The following is a 19,389-nucleotide window of genomic DNA, read 5'->3' on the forward strand; positions in this document are numbered from 1 at the left end:
AATAATTACCAACACAACCCCAAGCTGTAGAGTTGCTTTTCGCATTATCCGATAGCGGCAATGCTTGCCCATTAACTTGTTATTGTTTACATTTTTACAGACTCTTCACTCTTTCACACACTCACTGGGTGGGTGCATCCGACCGATTACTGGCTGGGATTTTCCCGCACACGCTAATATAAACACGAAACAGTATCAGTACAGGGTAGACAGTACGAAGAAATTGAGCGTTGCATGTATGTAAAAACAACGTTTTAGAGATGCAGCACAACACAAATACAGAAACAAATTGACGATCGTACGCCGTAATCTAGTTCGCAACAAGATAAGCATCTTTGCCTTAATGATCTTTGTAAAAGTAGGAACATCGCCTCCATTAGCTGTAATGTAATGGGAAGCTCACCATCAACAAACAGTGAGTTTTTAAGTTTATTATTAAAAATTCTAAGTAATGTATATGATAACTTGCTTTCAACATTACATTTCACAGCCGTCAATCTTCCCAGAATTGGGTTCTCCAACAAACTGCTGCCACATTACCCCTCTAGGTGGATTGAAAATGATAGTGAAGATTCACACTGCTGTAACCACTACCACCTCAACTACAGCGCCACTCTGTACAGGTTACTCCCTCGGGGGAGGTACGTTCCAGAAAGGCACACAACGAGGAAGCATGTTGGTGCCGACTCTACGCGCCTAAACGTCGAGCTCGCGCGCACGTTAGATCTGACGTCGTTCCACAACCACACTCCCGCTCTCAAAAAGAACAAAAAAAAAAACACGATCCAGATTGTTCAAACACCCTCTTATACCTGTGTGTAGTTCCCACTCGAAAACGCGGGCCGCTGTCACTGTCAAGTGTACAGCCGTGTGTGCGTGTGTGGCTATTACAATATAAAACGCCTGTCTGCGCAACACGGTTCGCGCAAGTAGCTACGGGCCCGGGTACTAGTGACAAACCGGAAATCACGCATCGTTGCGCGTACCGTTCGGTGTACGCAGTGGCCGAACAGAACGGAATCACTTGATTGACGGCGACACCAGTGTCCAGATTTAGGTGTTGAGCGAAGTGAGTGTGACGGTTAAGATTGCAGGAGATTCTATCGCTTCTTTTAAAGGGAAAAAGTTTTACGTGGGATTTTTTTTTGAATTTAACTACAATCCTCCTAGTGGTTAAGCAAATATCGATTGTACACGATACTCGCTCTGGATTTACAAACAAAACCCACCCTCGATACCGAGCCACAAATACAGTCAAAAACAAACCCACCTGAAAAGGTCAACTCGTCAGCACAGCTGTTCGCAGCCAGACCTGTTCGGTGAAGGTCTTCCAGAGCCGGCAAAACGACGGGGTTGTTGTTTTAAGCTTTGTTTTTAACCAACGATGCAGCAACAGCTTGTGATGTCACCGAAAACACACCACGCTTTCCTGAGTGCTGTCAGTTTCGTTTCGGTGATTGTGTCTGGTGGAAGGAATTGCTTGACACTGGACTTTTTCGTGGGGTTTTAGCCGAAGTAGAGTGCTATCCTTTCGTGTGATCTACCACCAACAGTTTCTACTAATTTGTGTTTCTTCGTTTCCAGACTGCCCAAAAACTCAACGATGGCAGCCAAGCGTGTTTCTGTGCGTCAGACACTCTCGTGGGCTATCGTTAGCCTGTGCCTTCTGGGCCTGCCGAGCCTGATCGATGCAAAGATCTACACAAAGTGTGAGCTTGCCAAGCAGCTGACCGCGAACGGGATTAGCCGGACGTATCAGGGGCACTGGGTCTGTCTGGCGATCGCTGTCAGCGGGCTGGATACCACCAAAACCACGATGCTGCCCAACCTGACCGCCAACTATGGAATCTTCCAGATCAACAGCAAGGAGTGGTGCCGCGTAGGCTACAAGGGTGGCAAATGTAACATGAAGTGTGAAGGTAACAGTGTGCCATCAGTCGCTTTTCCATGCGGAATCTCATCATTGAATTACTATTTTCCTTCCATTGCAGATCTTGTAACGGATGACATTACCAATGCAATTAAGTGTTCCAAAATCATTCAACAACAGAACGGCTTCAACGAGTGGGTTATGTGGCAGAAGAAGTGCAAGGGCAAAGAGCTGCCAGACATCGCCAACTGTGCGGCAATTGGGTAGGGTGTGGTATAGGCAACGAATAAGCGAACAAACGGGAAATATCCAGTAAACTATTACAACACGCACCTTTACAACCGAACCATCCAAGTGAAACTTAAACCACAATTTGTAAACAATAAAATGAAGGTAGATTCAGTGTATTAAATTATACAATACATATGGTTTGTGTTTCTCCATTCATGCTGTTTTGATAGTCGAACTGACATGAGTTTGAAATAATTAAATCCGACCGATCAGCGATCTATTAGGCTAATTAAATACCCATAACGCTCGTTGCGGTTCTCCTGTGGCTCATTTATACTACTTCCTAGTCGATTAATATGCGATTTCCTCTCCTAAAAACGCGCACAGCATCATCGTTTTATGGTTTTACGACACAACCGGTGAACTTGTTGCGCTAAAACTATTGATCTTCCACCGATTTATACACTCTCGGGGAGAATTGATGAACCAGATCGTCATCTCCAAGTAAACTTTCGTAGTCGGTGGTCTTTTGGCAGTGTACACGAATTTGTCTTCCCTCTTTTCCCGGTCCGCTGAACTACAATTAAACGACAGTTCGACGGGCGGCATGCAAATTTTCGCTGCGGCCTAACAAGTCGTAAAACCTTCATGCACCTTCAGCCGGACGAACGAGACGAATGGGGGGGAAATAAATCGTACCCGGGAAGACTTTCAGCTAATACCGGGAGTTTTGTTTTCGACCGACCGACGGTTTTGGCCACAAACTTTGCAACAAACTAGAGCTGAGGGGGTCGTAAAACTGTAATGTGAATTCATTTGAATACATATGAATACATTTTAGCTTGCGCTGGGCAGGTTTGGTGGATGAAGGGAAGCCGTTGCCGTTTTAAAGCGAACACGGAAAGTAAATGCACTTTACCGATAGTTGATGGTTGGTCTTAATCCTGACGGCATGATGTACACACACTTTTGGAGATGCAAATTTACCTGCAAGGAAAGAAGAAAAAGTTGTTTTAAAAATATTGCAAGACCAGCATGACATAAAAATATTATAGGGTTGTTCGTAACAGCCTACGGTTTGACTACTTCTTGTAGCTTTTCTTGTTCTGGTTGCTCAACTGTGTGCCAGTTCAACATGAAAGTAAATCACTCCATACTGATCTGATTTGGAAACCATCATACTAGCCCACACTCTGTCTAACAGGAACACCCGGTTGCGCGGTTCATAAAACTGGCGATCGGGGCACGATCACGATTCCTGCCCCACCACCCGTCCTGCATGCAGCATTGCTTCGTCCTAATCCGTGGTGGCTATCGGTTTCTTTGCTCTATTTGCTGCTCACTCCACCATTGCCACCCAATAAGCAGTCCACCGAGGTTGGTCGCCTACAGGCCTGAGAATCGACCGATCGTTGCTGGCGTTGATCCTCGAGGTGGTCCCGCCAGCATGGGCAGTCGTTTAAAGTATCATCGGGAGGCAAAACTCCCGCCGCGAGGAGGCCAATTGTTTAACGAACCGCTACCGAACGAACTACACAGCCCATGCAGGGTGGAGTGGAACATAAAATCGCAGCGCTCAGAAGCTGCTCACGATCACGACCGGCGAAAAGAAAGATGTCAAAACAAATGTCATTTGTCTCCTGTGCGGCGGATTGAATGGCGCACTGTCGCGCAAAAGGTTGAAAGATCACTCGAAGTGGAAAGGGGGATTTGGGCTGATTGGTGAATATTCTACATCACGACAAATTAGTCATTCTGCTGTTATGAAACCATTTCTGTTGCGCGGTTGAATGGTGAAAGATTGGAGGCTTAGCGAAAAATCCCCTAGAATTAATTGTTAAATAACTTTCTTTATAAACCATCTCGAGAACTCATTTACTTAAAATGAATCATACCAGCATTTCAGAAAGATATATGATACTATTTTAAGCCACCCATACCTTTGCGGGTGTAAGCCTTATCTTGGGTAAACCGCAAAACAGGCAAGCTATGCAAAGAATCAAATAATCAAAAGCAACTCTTCACACAAGCGGCGACCGTCAAGTTTTGCTACAAAATTCAGTCACAGCAAACACGTCGGCCAACACAGCGGCCCGACGACCACCGACCAAACAATAAACTTCCTCGCTCACCGACAACGTGGCCGGGGACATAACATACGTCTCCAAACGGTTTAGACATCCCGCTCATAACGTTCTTAACCGTTTCCCTACTCAAGGTTGGTGGACAAACATCCGGCGGAAAGCGGATACCCTTTAGGGGAGCAGCGCGGCGTACACGGTGTCCGTACGTGTTGCTAGAACTGCTGGCGCGGTAAACCATAGCGTTCCGTGCTGAGTGGTTGGGAATACACTCCCAAACACATTGCAACATCATAGCACCGTTATTAAAATCACGGAGCATAAAAAAGCAGGTTTGCTCTTACAGGGTTTTCAATGATATTATTGACGTGTTCAGCGAGTTGTAGATTCGTTCGGGCATATAATTGACACTTTCAGCGAGATATTGAATTGTTCGGAAGGCGGCGTTGACAAGTTCGGCGATACTATAGAGCTGTCACTTTCGTACCCCTTGGACTGCAGCTTGGATCATTCTCATCAGAAGGTAAACAAACGGTTTTCGTAAAAATATGTTTGTTTTAACTAATTCATGTATTAAACAGCTTGGGGAATGATTATTAGCTACTTTTAGGACTTCTAAGAATGAAAAATTGAACCTTGCGGCACAGTGTGTAAACAAAACAAATGACAGCACTACAGAATCGCTGAACATGTCAACGCCTGCTTACGAACAATTCAATATCTCGCTGAAAGTGTCAATTATATGCCCGAACGAATCAACAACTCGCTGAACGTGTCAATAATATCATTGAAAACCCTGTATCGTGTTTCCGGAACGAGCCCGGATGTAGTGGGATAGAAGTGAACGTGTTCTAAATCGTTATCAAGAGGTGGTTCCAGCTGAGCTAAGCACACTGCGAGAGGAGTAAACGAGGTCAGACAGAGAAATTAGACTTAAAGAAAAACGCAGACAACATTACGAAACAAAAGACCTCTGGGCAAGATATAAAGAACCGATTAATAAAGATTAATCATGTTTAACAAATCATCCAGCCAATTTCAATCATTGCTAACCCATGGTGATGAGTGTTACAAACGCGTATTAATATTCTCCCTCTACCAGCGACGATAAAACTATTTTATGACCTCATCATCGAACAATCATTTCCGCCCGCAAATGACTGATTTCATTCACACTCGAGCTAAATTGGGTCCATAGCTAGAATTGGCCGGACCATGCCGGAGTGTTGTTGACTCATTAAGCTACCGGATGCGAGCCAAGAGGTCCAGTCCAGCGCCATTCCGTCACCCGATCACCCTCGTTCCTCTACAATAAAGCTCGTTGTTCTAAAACGTGTCTGTGGAGCAGGATCGTTCGTATTAGGATTATTATAAACAGGCAAGAGCTTGGACCCTCTGAATGAGACGGTGGTTACCATTTCGGTGTTACGAGCAGTATTAAAGTAACACGCATACGCATTGCCATTGCCGAAGTAGAAAGAAAGGAAGTAGCGATTAACTCGAGTCACTTTGGTTAGTTCTCGCATGATGTAATCGAGTAACGCCACTAAGCCATATCGCCAAGTCCCACATCTAGCGCACCGAATTTCACACCAAAAAGCAAGACAATTGACTTCAACCTTCTAAGGGCATCCTGGAGCCTAAAAATAAACATCCGAAAAAAGTACGAATGACATCAACGACCAAACAAGCACCGAGACAGCCAGACGTGCGCCCCGTGAATGACTTCCGACAATCCGGATGAATATTATTGTGTGTCTGTTTCCTCGTTTTGTTCTTGCGATCGTTCTCCGTTCACCCGCAGCATAACCTTTGCAGTGGTGGTGGCGCAACGTGCAAAGAACAATTCCCGAAAGCAAGCAAAACTCACGAAGCCAGAAGAACGCAAGGCACCGGAGGTTCATTTCGTATGCATGAGCCAATGTTCTGCCAGTGTGTGCCTTTTTTTGGCTCCAGCCTGTACAAAAGAAGACACACACAACACAACACATTATGCTTCGGCACAGATAATGGGAAGCGCAAAAGGCACGGCACGTAGTAGCTCTTGGTGTCCGATGTACTGTGCCCTTTTTTGACTTACTGTACCCGTCGTATGTGGGATCCATCATTTTGGAACACAAAACGAAATGGGGGTTTAATTTGAATAATTCTGCTCGATCCGGCAGAAAGGTACGGTGTGGTTATGCTATAAGTAATACATAAATTTACGTTATCCTCAATTTGCTTGGCAAGCTCTTAAAGCCACTTAAATTAATATCATTTTTCATTTTCTATTCCAACCCTTCTAAACATCACCTCAAAGAAGCAAACTAGATCGACATCGAGTCTTAGTTACGGCTCTACGCCCCCTTGGAAATATTAAACATTCACCAAAGTCCCCAACCATCAACAACATCAACAACAATAACACTAGCTAAGCTACCATTTCCCCAGGCTCAACAAATTTCGGACAGATTTCTGGGGACGGGACACTACAGCACGGAGCAGAATAATCCACTGACAGCGAAAGGCGAATAATAGTTTCGTGGACCAGTTTTGTTTTTGACAAATCCGTAACGATCGTTTCCCGCTTTTGCGTGTGTCGTTGTTTCTGTGTCCCAGTGCTTAGCAAACGACAAAATCCGAAAAAAACAACAACACAGAAGTGCCAATCTGTCGCTGCCTGCTCCTCGCTAAAGCCAAAGATGAATATTTATGAGCACGACACAGCGTTTATCGATTAATGACCACCGGGTGAACGGAATTTTTGAAAAGGCTGCTCTCCGTTTGGACTTTTCTTCCGGATCGTGATTGGATTTATCGTACCAGCCACCAGCCGCCGCCGCCACCCTCGTCCTGTGCGGTAAGTACATTATCCAACACAGATGTTGATTGCCGCTGGTCGTTTTGCGTGTAATGGAGCTTTACATCTCTTTACCCTAGCGCGCGCTCCAGTACTTCATAACACAAATGTCACCAACAAACAGTTTCTTGGAACGAATTAAAAAAGAGCTTTCTTTCGTGGCATGTGTTTACCATGCCGCCCCACGTGAACGTGAGTTCTACCGTTTGGTCTGGCTTCCCCAAAAAGCGGGGAGTCATTTTCCAAACCATTATTTGATCAACTCTTGACTCTTGCGCACATAATACCGACGCTTCTTGGAGCGAAACAACACCCGTTTGGGACTTGGGGCCTTGCCCCCCACACCCCAGATAACCGTTCATGTAAATATATTCCGGCCTAGGCCCCCCGACAGCAGAGAGGTGCATCTTGCATGTGGGCCACTGCCAGCCGATCGAGCAGATGGGCATGGATGGTGCGGAAAACAAACCTGCAGCTTTCCATCCATTCTCAAAACCTTCATCGTTCGGCTCGTTTGTGGGTTTTGTATTTACCTTCCCACACCCGAACAGGGTCTCTCTCTCTCTCTCTCTCTCTCTCTCTCTCTGTGCCGGAAAGGTTCGCAGAGCAGTTGGGAGGTCCACCGTGCGCATTGGATAGTGGTGTCATACCCTTGTTTGCTTTACACTCTGACCTGCCGATAATGCTCTCCAAGAAACCTGGCAAACGTATGCAAGAGGAATGCATAATTAACGTTTGTTAGTACGGGCTTGCAGTGGTGCAGATGGGGAAGCAGCGTATAGCCTTTAGGCCACAGGTTTTTCTAACACAACTCGAGTCGTGAACACACAAAGCTCCCTTTAAGAGCTAGTTCCGGCGTAGCGACCGGCGTGCAGTGCTCTAAATAAGCTCCATCCAGTGAACGTTTCACACGTTAAGATCTCGACTCTTGAGCAGGCGTGCTACTTCCGGTGGAGGCTTTAAATCTCCTTTAGTTTGCTTTATCGAAAGCATTGAAAGCCGTCGCTACTTCCTACTTAAAATTGGAGCAATGTCTCGATCCCGATCAAGATCCTGCCAGTGTACGATCATCAGTTGTTCTCCGTTAATAAGCCACAGCTTCAACGGCTCCTTCTCGCATGTTCCTTTGCAAATGCAGCTTATTGTAGCATTGTGCCCAACCCCATTAAGACCCACGCGCTGGGTGCAAATTTCGTTGACCTCCGAACGGACGGCAGCGCCGGGACTTTAGCCGATTGGGTTGCGCTTAACTTTCTACCACCTGGATTCGTCGTTTCCGTTGCTTTATGCTACACTTTCATGCGCACAATTGTAATTCTCGCTGTCACGCGTTTTACTTTCCTTTTGCCCTACCACCGCCGCGGAAGGAGATCCAAGACATTGGACAATGTCAATATACAATTCCATGCACATTGGGTACAGTACTACTCCTACGCACACCGCGCTCCGGTTCGCCCCGAAGTACGTGACAACGGGTGGCTTTTGAATGAATCGAGGGCAAAGCCTTCGAGAAACCACTTCACTTCATTGGAACTAACTTCGGCGAGTGGGGGGAATTTGCAGGGAAGCTGGTAGAGGAGGACAACACGACAACTAGGCGCCCCCGGGAAAGGCACAGTCGAAGCCTTAAAGCCTACACAAAACCGACGCTCCCTTGGGTAGCAGCAGCAGCAGCAGCAGAAGAGAAGACGTCACGGTCCTGGTTTTGCTACAGAGCTCTCGGGCATTACAAAAAAAGCTACACACAATTGATGTTATATCGGCTCGTTATGAACTCCGACACAGTCAGAGGATGTCCCGCTGTACCTCCCACGGGTATGTCTGGTTGTGGGGGGTTCGTCGCCTTGCAACCACCGTCCGACATCCAGCGGAAGCAACAATAACGATGGGCCCTGCCTTCGCTCGCTTGAACGCTTTGTTGGGGTGTTAATTCCATTAGCATAAGGAAGTTGTTCTTTCCAGCCAGCACGGACAGCCTCATCTCGGGCAGTATCGTGCAGTACAATGACAATGGTGGAAAAATAGGGGTGACACGTTACGGATAAACTAATGAATCAAACTAATCTTGGCGAAGGTTTCATCCAATCACAAAGAGCGTAAGTCATTCATAAAGAGAGTTGTGTTATTCTACCACCGTTTGGAGCTTAGCTCGGTTAAAAGGTGGTCTCGCCATCAAGATCGAACGCTCCAAACGGTTTTACAATGTAACAAGATAAAGACGCCCGTCTCCAAGGGCGTTAGAAACCTGCATCGACTGCAGTTCCAGTGCACCAGCGTGCATCGCTCGCAAACACAACGCGACGTTGGGGAAGGTAAAGCAAACACACACGGCCAATGCAGGAGAATCGTGTAAATAAAGCGCTCCCAGTGTTCTCTTTTAGTGAGGAACGCTTTCCCCCTCCTTTTGACCTGTGTGGAATGAGCAATGGTATCGGTGGGTGGTAGACGCTTTCAGCAGAAAGAAATCAGATGCCCTCTTTCGCAGCTATATGTGAAACAAGAGGAAATTGACACCTCTCCGTTTAGAGCTTCTTGTTTAGAGCGACTTATTCAAGAACGTAAACCGTCGTCACGTGTAACACACACGATGGACATTTAAGAGGCTGCTATATTTGTAGCATGTAAATATTAAAAGCAAACAGCACGTTAAGTTGAGAGTAAGCAAAGGCACAAATGTCATAATGATTTTAATAATCGATGACTTTTTCATTTCGAAAAAAAAGAGGAGAGTGTCTAACAATATAAATACCGTCTCGCGAGCGGCTGTCGCTGCGAATTGCAAAGAAACCAACTCTACACAACCGTGGGTGTCGATTAATGACAAGCACGACGAGCACAGAAAAGGCACCAAGTCACATACACCACACCACACAAGCCATTTTAAGACTGAATCCGCAATCAGCAATCGTTTGTCAGGCTCGATCCATCAGACCCACCAAACACACAATATGCACGAGAGACGGCAACAACAAGCAGGCCCAAAACAGAATCTCAACTTCGACGCGGCGCCTACGCGAAATAAGCAAATGAATCCCCTGGCGACGACGAAGCTTATTACGCGGTGCTCTAACGCGCAGTAAAATACCTGCCCACAGCAAACGCACAGGGAACTGGCAACCTACAACAACATCAACAACAAGCACCACACCACTTCAGACTTCATTTAAACACCACACCAGCAACAAGCAAACTGGCTCGACGGGTTGAGCAAAACTCACCCAGGAACGCGCTGCCAAACGGAGACGCTGTGCTTCGTCATGTGCTGCTCGTTGCTGATCATCTCATGATCATCTCGCCCGGGCATTTGTGTGTGTGTGGCGATCGATATTTTGAAGTCATAATTTCTCGTAATAACCATCCGAATGGACAATTTACAGCCATGATCGATCGAGCCGCTGTGGTGCAAAACAACATACGAAGCATCACTCTCCTGCCACAACCGTCACCGCTTGGCGAATCTTCATGCGCACTTTAGCTCGTAAGTTGCTGTTAATTTATACCCCTCTTCAGCCCAATTGCCACACGGGGTTCGATTGAGTTACCACACGACAGTTCAAACGGGCCGGGAGGCGAAGACACTCCTCCCCTCTCCGAGCGATCATTGTTGTTTGATGCACAATAAAATGAGATAAAATATTAATCTCGCTAATCACATTCTGGAACACATCAAGATCGGCACTATGATGCTTCTTTTTAGCGAAACTCATTTCTTCTCCTCATGTCATCATGCTTCGTAAAAAGACGCATCTGTGCGGCTGTGCAGGTGACACGTTGCGGTGCCAAAAAACAACAAACGATTGACAAGAAATCAAATCATCAACCGGAAAACGGATAACACAAAATGCAGCGCAACGCACACAAAAAATGCACCCTAATAAAAACAAAGGACATCAACTGCTCTCAAGTGACGAACCGGGCGGAAATAGTACGGGCTAGCCGGTTTAAAAAAAAGAACACAATTTTAACGATAATTAGGGTTCTTGGGACGCATCGTCAAAAAAAGCACTCTAACGATCGTGCAATCGGGCCCAATAAAGGAAACCGTTTTTCCGTCGATTTCGAAGCAAAAACAAAATAATGAATTGTCCCACGAAAGAAAAAAAACCGCACAGCAAGAAGGAAAAAACACAGATTGTATCGGAAATCGGGCCCGGTCAGTGTCCGAAACGGGCGGAACATGATCCATGGATACTGTGCTGCCAAACGATCTGCCCTTTTTTGTGGTTTCATCATCGAAAGTGATGCCGGTGTGACAACAACACAATCAGGGGAGAAGACGAAAGCGACCGAAAAGGCGCAAAAACTCGCTCCAACGACAAACGCGGGGCAACGAATCGGAACTTGTGGCACTTTTTCGTTGCATCGCTCTGTTATGACAAAAAAGCAAAAAACAAAGCATTCTACATGCCCTTTCATGTGTCTTAGAACTGTCCGTGAGACACATGGGGTCATCACTGAAACGGAAAGAATCTTCGAACCCGATGGAAAGGAACACAGCCCCCAACACAATCTAATTCAAGTTCGTTTTCAGGGGAAACATTTATTCATGCTTGAAATTCTGCTACTAAGCGCACACGGAAGGAAAATTATTATTGTGCTTTGTTGAGCAGAAAAACGAGACACCGGAGGGAGCATGGTAATGAGATGGTCAGAGGAGTTTCAAACAATACACCGCCACTTCCGGCACGACAAATTCCGGCGTCGAACGCTGACGAACGGATGTGGCTTTTTTTGTTTGTTTGATGTGTATTTAAATTAAGTTAAATATACCACAACGCATACACAGATACAACCAACGCGAACAGAACTAAATTAATCAATCAAAGGGCGAGTCTGTTCCTATTTTGTGACAGAGCAAGATTTATTAACTGAAATAAAACTGCCAACGATTGGCTCTGAATACGAGCGCTTTCTCTGCCGAATCGAACGATGAGAAAGATTCAAAATAGTAATATAAATTCACTTTTATTATGCTTCTCTGCGCCAACACCGCAATTTTATTGCCGAAATGTGAATAAATCTTCCAAAATAGTATGCACACAGGAATATAAAAAAAAAACATATCAGCATAAAGTTTCACATAAAACGCACGAGGGGTTCAAAAACGCGCCCTTCACCCTTTACTAACAACGCACAAAACGGCCAAAGTTCGACACACGCTGCCGGCTCACGTAACATATCGGATTTCATTCACACCGTGTCTCGGGTAAGCCGACGCCGCAGCAGCAGCAGCAGCGCAGGAAAAAGTCGGAATGACAAAACACAGCCCAAGCGTGTGCGTAGGTCGCCGAAACGCCTTTTACGCCACCCGGCGTTTCTTTGGCGTTCGTTTGCGCTGCAGCAGGGCAACAGAAGAAGGTAATGAATCCCCCCATGCTTCTTCGTTGCTGAGACTGAGCCGAAAGTGCTTGCCTTTTTTCTTCTTCTTCCCACTTCCCCACTGATCCAATCGGTCCGACTTGCCGCCTTTCGCCTTTCAACCGAAAGCCGCCGTTTTCCCATCGACATCGCAATAAATCAATCCGTCAAAGACACGCGGAGCCATAGTTCCGATGTTTGAGAAGAAGCGTTCCCGCAAACGGTAGATTTAGCTCACACAACAGAAGAAGAAATGGAATTGACTCGCACCAACAGTGGACTACGTGTCCATGCTGCGTGATGTGATTAATTTTTACGACTTTTCAAACACTTTCCCCTAATAGTGCAGAGGGCGCACGCGCCGACGGTTTTTGATGGGCGGCTGAACTCATCTTCTTCGGCTAATTGTGTTGCGAGATAATCGCCTCAAGGCCGGCAAAGAAGCTGACAGTTACATCAAGTCAAACACACGGCAGTCAAGGCAGTGATGTACAGTGTGTATGTACAAGTACTTCACGTTTGAATGGAATCAAAAAATGACTTATTAACGTTACCTTTCCCGGTTGGTAACGTAGTCGAACGGTCTAATGCACTGAAGTTGGGCAATTCCTTGTCACGCGTAAGTTCAACTCTCTCTCACTTGATGGAAAGGATATCCGATCCCTTCCGAAATATGCTTCATCATTCATGTAGCTGCATGTCCTGCAAAACAACCTTCTAAACCCCCAACATCTTCAATATTTCAAACTCAACGTGTGCACCTGTACCTGCACACATCAGCTGCTGTTCAGAGGGGAACAGTCAACGGAAGAAATAAGCTCATTCATTATTTATTCTGGAACCAACAATCGCCAACATAGCAGATGAATGCACGGTTCCAGCTAATTGCTTAACCTACATCGAACACTGACACACAACCTTCAATAATGTGATTGAATCCCATCCACATCTGCCTCAATGACAAAGCAGCCGGAAACAGATTAACTTCTTGTTGCATTTCATTTCATCCTCTCCAAAACTTTTGAGTGCATCTCGGAGGAACATCTGAATGCAAAGCAACGGAAAGCAAAACAAACTGCGTGCAAAGATGCACTCTGTGCGCTTTCACACACTCACAGACACACACTTCCACTAGTGGTTTAAATGCAAATGTCATCGCAAAACGTGCTTGATGGAAGATTGGCGGCAGTCTGTGATTGATCTGCACAATGCACAATAAAGCGGGACATGCGCTGCTGCTGCAGGCTAAGAAAATTCGTGTGCCAATTTCAATTGGCCGATGTATCGAATCGCACACGTGTGAGCCAAACACGTTGCCGAGCGACAACAAACAAACCGAATGGTGTGCGGCGACGGTCGACGATCGGCTGATCGTGCTGATTAATTCAACAGGGGAAAGGGCGAAAGATTTGCGGTCAGAAGCCGGTCGCTAGTAGCAGTCGTCCAGGACGGTAGGACGTTGTTCTTTGTTGTGGCGGGGCGCCATCACTCGTCACTTCCCTGAGACATGACGTTTTCTCGAGCTTTTGAAAGATATTGGAGAACAAACGAAGGAAAAGAAAACATGTTGCGCTTCTGCTACAGACGGCTACAGCCTAATTGTTTAAAATAATTTTGAGAAAAAAATATTTAAAATCATAATATAGGTTAAATCTTGAATATCTTTAACAACTCGTCCAGAAAACATCACCAACTCCAATGCACTGTAGTAGTCTTAAAGACTTCAAAGTCCAATCCGTAAACTCCTCCTACCTTGACTTTCACCTAACGAACCTCCAAGCCAACTGCATTCGTGAACAATGAAACATCACTCAACGTTGCGCATTCCCTGTCCACTGTCAAGACCTCCAACGGACGCCTACAGGACAGTAGCACCCGGTTACAGCCGGACACTGACGACAATTTGATGGAATGCAGGCCGACACACACACACACAAACACACCGCCAACGCCGAGACTGATGCAGCAGCAGTTGCAGCAGCAGCAGCAGCAGCAGCATCATGAGCAGCTGCTGCTGCGTAGCACAATCGCTCAATCTGCATCAATAAAATAAAAATAAACGAATCGTGTGCGCACCGGGGTCGAGGTTTCAAAGTGTCGAACTTTTCCGTGACGCAAAAAGCCGTGTACGAGCCAACGGGCCTGCTTGCGATCTTGCGCGTCTGCAAAATATCTCGACCAACATACAAGCGACAGACATCGAGAGTTGTCCTCAATTATGACGGTTGCGTTGGTGTCTCGAACAGGCCACATGGACAACGCACCGGGGAGTTACTGCACATGGTGGGCAAATTAAAATGTAGCGACCTAACGTATGACTCCCACACGCTATGTGTGTCTGTTTTTTAGTGCGTGTTTGTGATGTTTGTGGGCGATCGAGTTGAACCAGTTTGGGAAAATTAACATGGCCACAAAGACTGCCAAAGTTTTTGCACACAATTCTGCTACTAGCATGATGAATAGCCGCACCAGCGCGTTAGGTTTCGTGGCGTAGGGGACCAGGCCTCGAGTGAGCTTAATTGACTTCGTTAGATGCTGCGAGGGGATGTTGCGTGTTTTAGCGATTAATTCGAAGCTTAGGAATCATTCACAACGCTGCCGACAAAGTAATTTGGCATATTAACGACAACGTGCCAAAACGTTCGCCGGCGATCCGACGACCTGACACCTCCGAATAATTACATGTTAATTAATTTGTTTATGGATTTGTCATAGTCAAGCGACATATTTTGCAATACAGAATGACTTCTGTAAATTTCTACTTCGCAAACATTATTCTGCACAGTTTGAGAAATTCAGCTGTTGAGCTGCTCTTCGCAAAAGTGTGCTTAACTTGTTGCGCGGACAGTTAACAACTTGTCGGCACTAACCCATTAAGCTCATTTACGTAAACGTAATAGCCGATGGCGCTCTACATATGGCAAGATATTATGCAGAAAAAGTGGCTGAAGGTCGACTCCATCATTCGACTGTGAAGGGGGAACTGTCGTTAAATAACAAACCCATGGTATGGCATAGTATATACACACTATCACTCTGAACACTTTGGAAACAAACATAACCAAACTTGTTTACCTACATTGAAGAGAGAGAGAAACAAGCCAAACCACCATATACAGAAAGCTGCTATGCAGAAAAGCTCCGTGCATTCTTCCTTTCTAATTTAATTTTCGTAAGTCTAATGTCTCGTAAAACAAAAACTAACCCATCGAACATGTCCATAAAAGAATGAGTCGTTAGATCGCTACATTAGGATGCAATCAATCAACCTGCTACTACTCCACAATTTGTCTGATTTGAGCATCCGAGATATAAGTCCACACACACACACACACACTCACATCCGAATCGTTATCTAATCAAGCAGCATCGTTTACATCGAGACTTGCCAACAATCGCTACCAAAATGCTTCCAAAATAGCCGTCCGACCTATCGATGCCATTCAAGGTATTGACTGGCAATAACCGGCAAAACCTTGCCCATAAACTATCGTAAAATCTGTGGAAAAAAACAACACAGACTGCCGGCGAGCTTAAACAGAAGGTTAAGCTACCCTTCTGAAACCAGGGCAGACCACCCCGGTTCAGTTCCAATTTCAGTGCCATATTAATAGCGTTTACACCTCCGCGAACAGTCCGAACACCTCCTCAACTCGACTCTGCCCCTCTCCTCCATCGCACAGATTGCGTAAGCTTTTCCATTTTACTGATACGGTTTTTTCGTTGCTTCTTATGTTCTAATCGCTATCGACTTCTTCCCCAATTCTTTACATCCTTTCCGCACTGGAGGACTAAAAATTATTAATGCTCGTCTCTCTATCGCGCCGGTATCTTTGGGATCCACGAAATCCCGAGAGAATCGCTCGCTGTGCGCGTCAAGGTGAGGCATTGAAATTCCGTTTTCTTCACATTCCTCTGCCAAAGCGCGAAACACACGCTTTTTTGCCACTCGATGAGAGCGATAAATCTAACATGATCCTAAAGTTACAGAACAACAGACCAGCATCCTCTATATTCAAGGCTGTTTAGGAGAGATTAGGCTCATCCACATTGCACCTTTGCCGCTAATTTCTTCTGCATATCGTAGCAGCGCGAGGATCGATTAAAAACGATAATGAGTATCATAAATTGTGCTTCTTCCAACAAGTGTGCACGCACGCCGCTCCTTCTTCTCATTTGCATCTTGTTTGGTCCGGTTTCCTTGCTGCTCCCGCGATCGTTCCTTTGCGTTTTTGGGCTTATCAACAAACGCCAATAGAAACCTTTTTCTTATGAAACGACAGATATTAATGACAACGCCTGCCCAAAAATGGACACCATTACGACGACTGTGACCGGCGATACGACCAGCGAAGAACTGGAACACAGTAACCGCGGCACGCTTTGCCAGTTTCATTAAAGTCACATTATAGATCACAAATACCAGATCGGGAGATGGATAAGAGTGATCGCATCTCAACCCTGTTTCTGTGGATTCCGCCCGCCCCTGTTTTCCCCCAATTCCATAACCATACGCAGTCAAATATTGAAACTAGCTCTAAACATGGACATTGGCACATAAATATTTTTGATCGCATTGTTTATTCGGAACGGAACGCTTTCTACATACAACACACCCCCGGATAGGCTTAAATGTGAAAGCGATTGTACAAAAGATCCAGGATCATCGCTGGCCATTGCAGTCTTTTACGCTGCTTTGGGGACAATTTTGTCCTCCTAATTTCGGTCATAAATATATTCTCACCTAACTGTAACACATAAATCTTGCCTCACTTATGGTAAACGTACGCAAACGAACCTCTGGTGGCATGAAGGTGACACATTTTTTGTCACCAAATGGCTATTGAAATTAACGACTATTACCACTCTTCATAGGATGGCACACATATTAACAAAGTATCAGCAAGCTATCAAGGGGGGAAAAAGCAACACAAGAGACCAGAAGAAGTGCAATTACATTTTATGATTTGAATCTAGTGATCGCTTTGATAAGCTGCTAGCTAGCTATCTAGCTTAAACTCTGCCACAATGAAAACCCCATAACGAACTGGTTCAATAAATTCTGGTAAACAGTCCACCACTATTGCGGTGGTAGCACACCTCAATGTTTTTGCCATAAATATAGATAATCACTAAATTTATGTTCATTTGTGCACCAGGTTCGGAGTAAATCGGGATGGAGCGATATTTCTTCGTTCCAAAACGCAGTACGCAGTTAGGGAAGCTAAACGACTTAAACTCTATTCCACCATTTATCACCGATTCGAAGCGTGCTGCTTCTGCAGCAACGCGGTTTCTTTCCTCTCGATCAAATATTTTCCATTCAAATAAACGCTTTAGTGCGCCGCGGCAGGGCGTAACACATAGGTAGGTACCTGAGCAGTAGGTCCGCCACCATACTTGGTAAACAATTGGCCAACGTAACCCGAAGGCCCTTATGCCACAGAGCATACGCATGCTGGCGGCTTTGCTTTGCTGCTCTGTTCACCTTCCAATGCTTGCTCCAGAAGATTACGCAGCGAAGGAGGGAAGGTGAGTATCTATCGAGTCAGTGTCGCCACTCGCTAAACGTAGTTAGCGTAGCGGTAAGCTTCCTGGCGTGAGCAGTAGTGCCCATTGATCTCAAATCTTTCCTACTTCAGCCGGTGGCACAGTTCTCCAAGGTGGACAATTCCATTAGAGTTCTGCTATGGAGTTGAATGTTAAATCTCTTGAACCTTGTCTTTGAGAGTGAGAGCTCTCAGCTCCAAGCGCCTTAGAGAAGAGATCGGAATAGATCCTAAACCTCTATATAGGGACAAGTTAATCCACGGTGCATGTCAACCCCGCGCGTAAGTGGGACGAAAGTGAAAAGGGTTTTAGGTGATCGACGGGTCCCGGGTCTGTGCGAGTGCAGTGTGCGTACGTGACGCTGCCAATGCGTGGCGCATGATGCATGTAAGATCTTATCGTCTACCGAATCGAAAGAGAAGTCAAGTTAAAAAAGGTTCAAAACACAGTCATCGCAAAGGTCCGTCGTGGTGCCGCCTCCCCAGGGAGGATCAGAATATGCAGTTGCTGTTCGTAGCGTAGCACAACCCTGGCTCACACACACACTCCCAACCATTGGGGGGGAGTCAGAAAATGTAGGTCTTGCCGTTGGGGCTTGCTAAACTTTTTTACTCCACCCGCCGCATGTTCCCAGTGCCGTGCCCAGCGGGTGATCTGGAAGGGAGGCTTTTAGCATCACAGCACCACAAGACGACAACGGCTCCACCAGCAGCAAAGGCAGTCGACATTGCGACAAAGCTAGCGGGAACCGCGGCAGTACGCACAGCTTGATCTATTGTTTGGGGAAATTTACATCCACACTCAGGAATGCAGAAACGTTGTAAGACTCAGCGCGACTCAGCGATGTTATGCGCGCGTCTGCGGGTACGTATTTAGCTACAGCAGCTCCACACACAATAAACTGACCCCCGCACGGGTCAGATTAGATTGTGGTGAAGCTTCACCAGAAAAGGAAATCACCAGATTCCACTATCACTCTGGCGATGTCGTCCTCCGCCTGCAAAAACATACCGTTCATACTGTGGGCAACCGTAATGTTTGGATGAAGATTACCAGCGGCTACAGCGACCATCCGATCAGAGCCAATCGGATTTAGACGTAAGACCCGTACCTCCCCGAAACTAAACCAGTCAGCCGGCCATTGGGGACCCGCAAACATCGCTCCAACATATTAGTCGGCAGCCGGTAATGATATACCGAAAACTTGAAACCAACCGCTTCTACTTCTGCAGCTCCATCCCGCTACGATCGTTAACTTTGCTACTCTTGAGTTCCAAAGAGATCGTACTGTCCCCCCGCAACCAACCAAAGCCGGCGCTTTCAAATAGACATCGCGACGGTGAACGCCTCTGACATGGGCCAGGAGAAACTTATGATGAAATCGTGTTTCAACCCGCAGTCGCACGAATTTCGCCCACGCGCGCCTCCGGCAGATATAAATTTGTTGACTATTGGCA

The 19,389-nt window shown here is 46.1% G+C and overlaps 2 protein-coding genes across 5 annotated transcripts in view; one reads left to right on the forward strand and one right to left on the reverse strand.

The window, feature by feature from the left end:
- LOC1269797 (uncharacterized) overlaps positions 1–19,389 on the reverse strand; it is a 31,056-nt gene that overhangs the window by 4,926 nt on the left and 6,741 nt on the right. Inside the window, exon 2 of one of the 2 annotated variants that reach the window (XM_061651506.1) lies at positions 3,021–3,088. The exons of the other annotated variant lie outside the window; for it this stretch is intronic. Within the exon in view, the coding sequence (XP_061507490.1) occupies positions 3,021–3,088 (68 nt within the window). The remainder of the gene's footprint in view (positions 1–3,020; positions 3,089–19,389) is intronic. 2 annotated transcript variants of the gene reach the window in all.
- On the forward strand, positions 106–2,294 carry LOC1269796 (lysozyme c-1-like). Of its 3 annotated transcripts, XM_308446.5 has the most exons (4): positions 106–415; positions 491–1,069; positions 1,585–1,919; positions 1,992–2,294. In XM_308446.5, the coding sequence occupies exons 3-4, from the start codon at positions 1,604–1,606 to the stop codon at positions 2,135–2,137; spliced, it is 462 nt and encodes a 153-aa protein (XP_308446.4). In that variant the 5' UTR covers positions 106–415; positions 491–1,069; positions 1,585–1,603; the 3' UTR covers positions 2,138–2,294. The 3 variants fall into 3 exon arrangements, with proteins under 3 accessions (XP_308446.4, XP_061507566.1, XP_061507567.1); XM_061651582.1 differs by having other exon boundaries at positions 203–415; positions 1,585–2,294; XM_061651583.1 differs by lacking the exon at positions 106–415 and having other exon boundaries at positions 644–1,515.

Source organism: Anopheles gambiae, chromosome 2, assembly GCF_943734735.2.
Source record: "Anopheles gambiae chromosome 2, idAnoGambNW_F1_1, whole genome shotgun sequence".
Classification (NCBI taxonomy): Eukaryota; Metazoa; Arthropoda; class Insecta; order Diptera; family Culicidae; genus Anopheles; species Anopheles gambiae.